The 11,808-nt window shown below is 43.8% G+C and overlaps 1 protein-coding gene across 1 annotated transcript in view; it reads right to left on the reverse strand.

Moving 5' to 3' along the window:
• Positions 1-8,031, reverse strand: part of C8H10orf90 (chromosome 8 C10orf90 homolog) — a 61,781-nt gene extending 53,750 nt beyond the window's left edge. The window contains exon 1 of the mRNA XM_058029319.1: positions 7,956-8,031. Coding sequence (XP_057885302.1) covers positions 7,956-8,031 — 76 coding nt within the window. The remainder of the gene's footprint in view (positions 1-7,955) is intronic.
• Positions 8,032-11,808: the final 3,777 nt, after the last annotated feature.

Raw genomic sequence — 11,808 nt, forward strand, 5'->3', positions numbered from 1 at the left:
TCTGACTCTCTCAGTGGGTTTTTTTTTTACTATTCCATTTGTATTTTTAATTTTCCTACTAAAGAACTGTTATTCCTACTCCCATATCTTTGCCTGAGAGCCCCTTAATTTCAAAATTATACCAATTCAGAGGGAGGGAGTTTACATTTTCCATTTCAGGGGAGGCTCCTGCCTTCCTTAGCAGACACCTGGCTTTTCAAACCAAGACAGGAGCACAGGCGGCTGCAGAGGTTTCCTTGAGCTCACTGTTCAGGTTTCTCCCTTCTGGATCTCTCTGACCTGTCTGGTGGAAGGAGCCACCAAAGCAGCTCCTTCACTCTGCACAAGCCATGAACCCCACATCCAGCCCTCTGCCCTTGGAGGCCTCCATGAGCCTTCCCAAGCTCATTGATTATGGAGAGGTTTGCAGGGAATGACAGTTTAGGAGTGGGACCATTCCCAACCAAGCACTGTGGGAATCACAGAATCCTCAAATGGTTTGGGTTGGAAAGGACCTTGAAGGTCACCTGATTCCAGCTCCTGCCATGGGCAGGGACACCTTCCCTAATCCAGTGGTCCAGGAGCTGTGATTCCACCCCAGTGCCAACCTCACAGGGGGACAGCAGCAGCAGCAACACAAGTGGGGCCCTTCTCACAGCCCCCAGTGAGCCCTGAGCCGGAGGAGATCCCCTGGTTTCATGGAAGAGGGCTCAGACATCCATTCCCAAGCCCTTTTATCTTCCCACATGCAGGAGAACAGGACCTGCAGTGGTGTTTGGCTCTTGCATCCTCCAACCACGTGCAGCAACCAAGCCAGCACAGGTTTCCTGTGGCATTCACATTCTCTGGAAAAATTCCTTTGCCCAGGGATTTTCTCCTGGGAAGCTAAGAAGCCTCAGAAAAAAAGGAAAAACAATTCTTATCTCATTTGCTTCTCCTGTGTTGTGCTCACGTGGAATGTGTTTGGAGATTGTTCACCCACAGGTGATTGTTCCATTGGATTCATGTGAGTTGTTTTCACTCTTTGGCCAATCAGGGCCAAGCTGTGTCAAGGCTCTGGAAAGAGTCATGAGTTTTCATTATTATCTTTTTAGCATTCAGTAAGTATCGTTGCTGTATTCTTTAGTATAGCATTCTTTAATATAATATAGTATAATAAAATAATAAATTAGCCTTCTAAGAACATGGAGTCAGATGCATCATTCCCTCTTTTGTTGGGGGCCCTGTTTTACAATAGTTTCCCCCAGGACAGAAGGAGGAGGAGGAGGCTGTTTCTGCCCCCTCACCTGCTCAGGGAGGCTTTGGCACAAATTGCCATCCAGCACGCAGAGGAGTCCAACACAGAGCTTGTGCCAAAATCCTGCTCTCCTGCTTCCTCAGAGGATGCAAAAAGAAGATGAAACCTTTCTTAATGATCCCCTGGTGCCACTGTGAACGTGGGTACCAAGGAGACAACACAAGTGTGGCTGTGTAGGGATGACTCCCCAGGCCACAGCTCAATTTTGTGTTTAAGGCAAAGCTGCAGCTCTTTGGATGAGGAGCAGGTCATTTAGACAAACATAAAAATACTTCCTTTAGCACAGAAGCATCTCTCTGCTACCTTACCCATAAACTCCAGATAATCTGCTGTTCTAAAGTGTTTATAGGTAATATCATGAGAGTTTCCTTTTGAAGAGTTTTATTTTACAGCTAAATTGCCAGCTTGTATTCCAAAATCTCAGCTATGAGGTTCCACAGATTTTGGGGGATCTGCAGGATTGATGTGCTCAATTTCTGCCTCTCAGACTCTCCTATCTGCTTTTTTCAGTCATCCTGCTACGAGGCATTTCTCCAGGAAGGTGATTTTCCTTCCTGTTCACTGTATCTCTGGCAGAAAATGCATTTTAGTGAACTAATTAAATAGAGTTGGATTGTACATCAAATATCAGTAATAATATCAGGCACTAACGCTCTGGCTGCTGTGAGAACAGGTTGCAATACACAATGTACCTGTAATACATCACTGGGATAATGATTTGATGCATCTGTGCTGTTAAATCCTCCCTTGGCAGAGTGATCAGCAAGCAAAAGACTGGAAAATATTGATGGGAAAGAGGATTCTGGAATGGTGGAGGGAAGGATCCTCCCCTGTGTGCTGTCCTTCCCTGGACTTCTCCTCCCAGCTGCATTCCCACGGCTTGTGTGAGGCTGCATCCCCAATTTTCTCCTCATTTTCTGACTCTCCAGAGTATGAGCAGCTCTCCTTTTCTGTATTCTACTTATTAATTATAATTAATTAAACTCCTGTTTAATTAAAATCTAGTGTATCCCAGAAAAACCTGAGCTAAACCAGCTTATGTTTTTAAATACATTTTTTCCTCCTCCCAAAGGATTCCTGAGTCCTTCACAAGCTACAACCACAGAATGATTAAGATTAAAGCTTTTCTTAAGTTCAGTTTTAATTCTGTGAGTTAATTTAATTGAGGAGAAGACACATTGATAACTTGTCCTCATTTCCCATTTCTGTGGAATAAAAAGAGGGAGATCTTAGCTAAGCAAAACAATGTCCCCAGGAGAGGAAATTCTTGAGATGCTCAAAATGCAGCACCTGTAGCCAGTGTTTCTTCTCAAATGTAGAGAAGTAAATAGGGATATTTTTTTGGGAACAAAGTTCACAGAACCCTTCTGGAGAATGCTAAACTTAATGCTTTGTTCATCAAGCTGTGATCTCCCCAGATCCAGAATTCTGAGTTTTCAGTGACCCACTCATCCTCTAATGTCCATAATCCCCCAAAAAGAGCCATGAAAAGCAGCAAAAAGTATTCAGTATAATAATAAAAATATAAATTGACCTATAAATTGTCCCTGCCCAGGTTCATTTGGGCACTGAGGGATGGAAGCACCAGGCTCACATCCATCTCCATTAATATTTCCAGCCAAAGGTTAAAGAACAGTAAAACCAACTAAGCTGTCAGAGAAAATACATATTAGCATTTAGATTAGCAGTTATTATCTGCATTTCCCATCAGCAGACAACAGTGAAATACGTGATGATGGCTTCAGATATTTTTTCAGAAAGGTTAAGGGGCCCCTGGATTCAGAGGGCTGGGAAAGACTGGCCTGGGAAATAAATGGCCTGGCCCTGGCATGTGCTGTGCATCCTCAATACATCTGGACTCTGGCTGGAATTAAAATTCATATTGCAGCAGCAATTAAAAGACAGAAGTAGGTCAGGAGCTGTTGTTCAAGGCAAGGAAAGAAAGGAAAAAACCCAGAGTGAGCAGCGTTTGCCTGGTAGGAAATTCAGCAGTGAGAAGCTCAGGCTGAGGTAACACTGAGGGGATGAAACAGGGAAAGGAGAGTTTGGGGGGCTCAGCTCTGGCCCAGCAGGCAAAGGCTGCATGCACACTGACATCAGCTCTCATTGTGCATGGAGAGAGCCTCTCATTGTGCATGGCAGGGCACCCTCCCTGTGTGTCACACGCTGGGACAATGCCCTTTGTGAGACTCAGCCAGCTCCAGGCGTGGAAAACGGGAATAAAACCACATTGCTTCAGCTGCTCCTTGAAAAACAGAGGGATTTGGTGCAGTCACCTGCAGGCTGGCACAGACCCTCCCTGCAGGCTGCTCCTCTGCTCTTGCAATGCTGACAATTAATGCAGGGCAGGGATCTCGTGGGCAGCTCAGCCACAGAAAACTGAGCAAAGTGAGCCCCAGCCACCTCGTGTTGGTTAAACCTTGCTTTCAGTATAATCTGTTCTTAAAGGTGTCCTGCTAACCAAAACTACATTTAAAAAAAAAAAGTTCTCTTGTTCTGCACAGGAACTTTGCTTGTTAAAGTTTGATTTTATCCAGAAAGGGAATTTAACAATAATTTTAAATGCTCCAAAGAGCAGCAGCTGCTTTCAGAAGAGGCAGAAGCTCTCCATGTGTGGCCCTGGGCTCTGCCTTGCCCTGTTTCTCATGGGAATTGCAGAGCCAAGCCCTGCCAGGTATCTGCCAAGCTGCCCAGCCTCCCAAATCCATTTCCATGCTGGCAGCTCCATGTGGCACTAGGAATCCACGGCAATAGAAGCACAAAACTAAATGCAATCAGTTAAACCCAAAGAGATCTGAAACCCAGTCCCAGAGGTGTCCCAGAGCACCCATGGCCACGTGGCCAGAGTTACCTTCTGCTGCCAAAACACTTTTTTCCATTTATTTATCCTACAGACACAAGGGAAAATGTGTCCAAATTGTCTTGACTCTATTCTTCTTCTTCCAAAAGACAGCCAAGGTAATTGTTGATTTTGTCGCTGGTTATTTTGTGTTTTCTGCACTGCTTTGTCCTCTGCCCCCCATAAATCCTGCACTGATGGGCTTTAATCACCAGCAGAGGTTTCTGAACCTCATTCCCCTCCTGCCATGGGCACTAAAGACATTTTTAGTTGTTTGAGATGCAAACCTATGCAGGACCCTAATAATTATTAATGGTGACACACCATCAACAAGTGGGGACACAACACTCAGAGCTGTTGGTACTTTGCAGGGAGGGGAGGAAGAGAATCCCCTGTCACAGATATTGGTCAGGGTTTATTCCCCACAGGACTTTGCTCAGTGGGTTGCCAGGTGTGAGACTGAGGTGTTGCAGCATCACCCAATTAACTGAGTGATTAATGCACGGCTCTGATGGCAATCTGGGACAGGTTTGGGGTGGGTCCACACACAGGGGTGGGAGTGGGGCTGTCCCCTGCTCTCCCAGGGATGCAGAAATGTCTCATGGATCAGGAGCAGCATCACAGGAGAGAAGAACACCCTTGAAAATGCCCTGGGGGGAAATTGGGGCTGGGCTGGAGCACAAACAAGCAAGGAGTGTTGGGAACTCTGCTCCCAGGCTGGGATTTAGAGCAGAGGAACTCCTGGAGGAAAAGGGAAAACCTTCATTTTAAAAATATGCATTAATATCTGTCTGTAGTCATACATGAAATACAACATGTACACTCACACCAACTCACTTTCTCCACTTCAAATCACAAGATCACAGAATAACTGAGGTTGGAAAGGACCTCAAAGTCACAGGATCACAGCATCATTGAGGCTGGAAATTACCTCCAAGATCATCAAGTCCAACCTCTGACCAAGTACCAACCATGACAACGAGAGACTCAAGAATAAACACGTCAATAATCACAGAAAACACCTTTTCCATACACAATTTATACCAAAAAAACCCCAAACCCAGCCATTCTACATCACCGCGCACACAATTTTTGATACAAAACAGGCTGAACCATTCCAGAGCACGTTTTGGCCAAGTTTGAAAAACTTTTCAAGAAATTTGCTTGAACAGCCACCTCTAAAATTCTCAAAAAGCAATAAAAACTAAAATGGGCACTTGACCTGTGCCCAACGCCAGAAGGAGATCCTCAAATAATAATTGCTGCACGTGTGGTTTGGATTTTTATAGGTAGAACTCAATAAAGGAGAACAGATGTAAGAAATGTACCATCAAAATTGATAAAGTTCAAATTGACACACAACCAGTGCTTGGGGGGCTCTCCAAGGATTGGGAACTTTCAAGGGCAGGGTTCAGGGACAAAAAGAGACTTCCCTGGAGAGAAATGATGCTGCTGCTGGGACTCTGCATGGAGCAGAGAAGGGAAATGCTGCCCAGGGCCACTCCTGCCTCCTGCAGCCGCCTCTTTGTCCCCCCAGCCCTTGGCATTGGGGGCATTTTATGGCTGCCAGCTCTCTGAGAGCGATGTAAGCTCAGCCCTAAACTGCTTCTGTAGCAATAAATGCTGTTAATCCACTAAACCTCATGTTTAAATAGGAACCACCACATAAGAAAGATGATGGAAGAAAACCAGCTCGTTCTTGATGGCTCAATGCAACAACAAAAACCCAACAGAGACTTAGTGCCAACCTCAATTCAGAGCAAGCTTTTAATACCACCTGGAATCATCATCCAGTGCATTTTTACTTGTAATTTTTTCTATTTTTCCCCCTTTCTGGGTGCTCAGAAGAGAATTTTCCCTCCCACAGCAGTGACTGCAGAGGGTCACTCCCCTCCATCCCACCAGTGCTGGCAGCAGCACAAGCACAGAGCACCAGGAGCAGTTCATGACTATTTATACTTCACAACCCATCCTGCTGAAAGCTTTTAGGTAATTAGTTTTCCTCATTAACAGATGCTCTGCCTGGGGAAGGGCACTCAGGTGCTCCCAAGCCCCCTCCTGGATTACAGGGCAGCACCACATGGGCTGGGAGGGCAAAGCTCAGAAATGCTGAGCTGGGTTAGTGAAAAGGGCAACAAACCCACCACATTTGTATAAAAATGTGTCATTCCTGCAAGATCAGAGAGCATCACAGCAGTAAAAAACATCCCCTGAATGTTATCACAATCCCCTTGTATTTAAATCAGATGGACAATATTTATCAACATCACTTTTAGGGAGAGCCAAATACACTTTAAAGGATTTCAGGAGTTTTTTGGTGCTAAAGTTGCATCCTATCCTAAAAAAAAGGCAAATTTGATACATCCCAAGGACCAAAAAGTGATTTGCAAACACAGGGAACAGGGGCAGCCAATAAAACACGCGGGGTTTGTACCTTCTCCCTGCCACATCCCATCCATTATCTCGTTTTTCTCTTTCACACTTGCAGAGGCAAAACGGACATCAGGTAAAGCCTAATTTAATATTATCACTAATGCATTCAAACACATCAGCAAGAGCTGTGTTGCTAAAATTGCACTGCAGAAAAGACCCAGGTAAAACACTGTTATCTCCTTGGAAAAGCTGGGCCTGGTGCTCCAGCACCCACTGATGTCTGCTGAAAGCAGCAGGATTATTTTCCTGAATAAGGATGACTCCCATGATTAAGGAGTGCAGGATTACATCCATTCTTTGCATATCTCCTGGTGTTTACATATCCCTCTTTTCACCTCTTGGCTTTTGTTGGTTTTTTTTAATTTTTTTTTTAATTTTTAACACAGTCATTTAATTACTGTCAGCACCAGATATCATTGTGCCGGACTTGTATCCCTTCAAAATTTGGCTGGGTTTGAGATGCCAAAGAAGAAATGCTTTTGTGATTAAAACAAAGGAAATAAAGCAGAAGCAGCAGAATGTGGACTATGCAATTAAAAACAAATAAAAAGAGAGGGAACTCGTTATTCACAATCAAGGCTTATTCATGATTCATCTCACATCCCTGCTCCTACCCCTGCCCTCTGCTCTCGGGAGCTGATTGCTTTGGTATCAATTTTTAACTGAGTTACCTGAGAGCTCCCAGGCACTGCTGGCAGGAGCACTGCTGGAAAATAACTCAGACAGCTGAAACAAGTATTGTAGGTAGGTGCAGTTAATGATTAACAAAACAAAAATACTTTGATGTTTTTCACCTTATAAAGAAGGGGTCAGAGTTGCTTTAGTTCGTCGCTGCCATGTGCTTTATATATTAAATATATCTCCTCCATTTCCTTAGGAAAATTAAAGTTACTTTTCTACTACTTTAAGGTAAAATAGAGCATTTAATGCAGAGTTATTAATTAGGAACTTGATGCAAGTTTCAGGTCATTGAGAAATGACCCTGAGAAATGTCTCTAACTGAATAAAAATAACGCCACCACAAGTTAAACTTCCGACAGGGAACCACCTTTTTTTTTTTTTTTTATGGGAAACAAACTTCTTTCAAGCTCTCACATTTGACACCAAATTACATTAATCTTACTTTGGGAAAATTATAAAGGGAACATAAATATCTTTAGTTTTAGTAGCTTGAAAACTTAAATACCACCAGATAATTTCAGGCAGCTTCATCATAACTTCAGTGCCAGTTCTGTAGGTGCTGTTTACATATCCCCTAGAGTTAAAAAGAAAAGCACTTCCTGACTTTTTAGGCTTTTTTAACCCCACTTCAGACTACGAAAGAGCAGAGTCTGTTTTGAGAAAGAGGCGCGGGAGCGACAGGAGCTGGCCGGACGCTGAGAACCCCCCGAAGCTGCCCAAACTCACCCCAAATTCGCGGTTCGCTCCACGCCGGGGTGCGGAGGACGCGGGTGCCCGAGGGCTGCGCTCCCGGCCGGGGCATCCCCGGGGCGACAGCGGCGGCAGCGGCCGGAGCTGCCAGCGCATCAATTATCGCACATCAATTATTCACCCTGCAGCTGCTCCGCTCTGCTCCTCACTGCCGCCTTTGTGCCCGCAAAAATGGCAAAAACCGAACGGCCCCGGGCATGGGGAGGGCTGGGTGCGCTGGCTGGGGACAGCCCGTGTGGCGCTTGTGCCCTCTCGCTCGCCCCTGGGTGTTGGGAGCAGGGCAGCTTCTGGATTGAAATATTGGAGTTGTGTCCCTCCTTCCGAGCGGTCTGGAGCGAAGAGGAAATGTCCGAATCTGCTGCTTGCACATATTTCTGTAATGACCTCCCTGACTTTCAAATAGCAAACACCTGTTTCTGTTCCTGTTCACCAAAATGCTCCTGTTCTAAGCATGAAAGAGGGGGGGGAAACCACAGCAAATTCCTAATTTACTCCAAAATCCATTGCAGTGTTGTTTTTGAAATTATGTTTTGAAGGTGATATTTTCACCTGGATGTTTTCATTTTTATTGCAAATTTTTTAAATAATCAGTGGTAACACCATTTTTCTCCTTGATGTTTGCCATTTAGAAATCATTAATAACTGAATATAACAACAGTTTAATAATCATCCTCCTGATAATTGATCACAAGACTAATGATGGAACACAATGAAGAAAAATCCTTCATTTACCTGTGCAGTTATGTAATGCCTTAATGGGGTAAACAAAGATTAACATCATTTTCTCTGATACTGCTAAGAACAGGACTGGAATATTGCATTAATTTCAGTATCCATATTCTAAACAGAACTATAGAAAAAAACTGCTCAGAAACTATTTGAACCCACTAAGGAGAATTAAAAACATGTGATCCAGCCAGGTTTGCTGTCCAAAAGGGTACTGAGAGTTCATTTGATTACAGTGCACCAAGGGTTTTTCAAAATCCATTGCAGTGTTGTTTTTGAAACTGTTTTGAAGGTGATATTTTCCACTGGGATGTTTTAATTTTTATTGCAAATTTTTTAAATAATCAGTGGTAGCACCGTTCTTCTCCTCGATGTTTGCCATTTAGAAATCATTAATAACTGAATATAACAACAGTTTAATAATCATCCTTCTGATAATTGATCACAAGACTAACTAATGATGGAACACAATGAAGGATTTTTAATCATTTACCTGTGCAGTTATGTAATGCCTTAATGGGGTAAACAAAGATTAACATCATTTTCTCTGATACTGCTAAGAGCAGCACCGGAATATTGCATTGATTTCAGTATCCATATTCTAAATAGAACTATAGAAAAAAACTGCTCAGAAATTATTTGAACCCACTAAGGAGAATTAAAAACATGTGATCCAGCCTGGTTTGCTGTCCAAAAGGGTACTGAGAGTTCATTTGATTGCAGTGCACCAAGGGTTTTTCAAGGAGAAAATACCTCAAAGTACTTCTGAGGTAGATATTTCTTTGGAGACAGTGATTACATACTGCAAAAATGTTCTGAGTACACCAGTGACCTCTGCATTTCTTAGATACCTTTCTAGAAATATGCTTTTGCCAAACAAACAACAAAATTCACAGAACTTAAAAAGCAGAGAACGTAAGAGCAGATTCCTTTAAATCCTTTTAGACTTGCATTGTGCTCATGTTGTTCCTTGGATCTCCACTACCTTCCTATCAGCTGCATGTGGTGGTTTTAGCAATCTTTAAATAAATAAAAAAGAAAAATTGCGATGATTTCAGGATTTCACCCAGAGAACCATGACATTGTAATGCAAATGAGGCTGATGAATGTTTCATGGCAGACTTCAAAACGTTTGCTGCTGAGCCTTTCTAGAGCAGCCCAGGTGGATGCACTTCTCCTCCCACCTTTTTCTCATTATTCCAGTTAGGATGAGAAAGAAAAACAACTTGGGGCACAAGGACATGAAATAATTTGATTTTGCTTGAGAATTATAAATGAAGCTTATTTCTGCCTCTAATATTTCGGCTCTAGACAGGTTTAGACGGAAAAAAACACAACTTTATTCAGTGTTTGATGTAGATTGCATTGAATGACTTTTAAGACTTTGATCACCAGCTTAAAACTGCAGCAGGGACAGAAGGGTTTGTGATTATCTGCTGGATTTTGGCACCAGCCAGGATCTGCTGTTCCTTCCAGATTGCAGGTGCACTTTGGAGGTGCTGATTACAGAGATCACTGCTGAGGTCACCCCCTCCTATGGCAGACTTGTGACAACGGCCAAAAAAAATGTGTTTTCACCTGAACTGAATGCTGGAGATGTCCTTTAGGATGTGTGCAGCATGAAAGGAAAGGTCAGGCTGCAAGGAAGAAGATAGCCAAGCAGATATTGGCCAAGCCAGCCCTTGGAAGCGTTTCCCAGCAGGATGCTCTGAGCCCAAACCCAGCCCTGATTTGTGAGCATTAAATGATATCTCTGGCTGCAGCTGGGCAGGGCATTGTGCAGCTCCAGAGCAGCTCCAGCCCCAAAACTGGCACCTCCTGCCACCCTCCAGAGGATTGTGCAGGTACAGATCAGCTCCAGCCCCAAAACTGGCACATCCTGCACCCCTCCAAAGGATTGTGCAGGTACAGATCAGCTCCAGTGTGACAGTGCTCACTGGGGTCTGAGGATGAGGGAAGAGATGAGGATCTGACTCCATGTTTCAGAAGGCTGATTGATTATTTTATAATATATATTACATTAAAACTGTAAAAGAATAGAAGAAAAAGTTTCATCAGAAGGCTGGCTAAGCTAAGAATAGAAAAGAAAAAATTATAACAAAGGCTTGTGTCTCAGACACAGAGTCTGAGCCAGCTGACTGTGATTGGCCATTAATTACAAACAACCCCATGAGACCAATCCCGGGTGCACCTGTTGAATTCCACAGCAGCAGATAATCATTGATTACATTTTGTTCCTGAGGCCTCTCAGCTTCTCTGGAGGAAAAATCCTAAGGAAAGGGTTTTTCATGAAAAAATGTCTGCGACACTCCAGCCCCAAAGCTGGCACCTCCCACCACCCCTCCAGAGGTCTGCAGGTAGATGGTGAACACCAAAAAGTGCAAGGGGCACGGGGAAGGGAAGGGGAATTGCTGTCTGGTGGTGCTACATGAGTTTTACCTGGGAAAAATAAATGATTGACAGAGTTGTAGCTGAGAGTCCCTGTTCAGACAGTGTCACATATGCAAGGCAGTGACAAATTATGCTTGACTGCACTTGAAAGCTGCAGAAATGTTGAGTAGCACGGGCAGAGAGATGGGGTTCCTATCCATTGCCATCAAAATATCATCTTTTAGTGCTGTTGACAGTTTAATAGCTACTTCTGGATGGTGGAGAGCATTGTGAAGTGCTGCCACTGTATTATTAACCCAGGCTGGAGCTTCCCTGCAAATCAGAGTGAAAATCCACACAAATGGAACTTCTGAAACAGTTTTAGATGAAAGGTGTGCTGGTCACAACAGGAATTGTATCTCTCTGTCTGCATCCCAGGGGATCCAATAACTCTTTAACCCCTGATTACGTTATCATAAATTTTCTGAGCTCACAGAATCATTCATGTTGGAAAAGAATCCAAAACCATCAAGTCCAGCCATTAACCCAGCACTGCCACATCCACCACTAAACCACATCCCTAAGCACATCCCAGGGCCAAACTCCGTTCCATTTCCAAAATCCAGGTGATGGAATTCTGCTCAAATCCAACATTTTTGGTTTCATTTGCCTCCTCCAGGCAGCTGAGGTGGGATGTGGATGTGGATAATTCCATGTGGACATATCCTGCTCT

This window comes from Melospiza georgiana, chromosome 8, assembly GCF_028018845.1.
Source record: "Melospiza georgiana isolate bMelGeo1 chromosome 8, bMelGeo1.pri, whole genome shotgun sequence".
Classification (NCBI taxonomy): domain Eukaryota; kingdom Metazoa; phylum Chordata; class Aves; order Passeriformes; family Passerellidae; genus Melospiza; species Melospiza georgiana.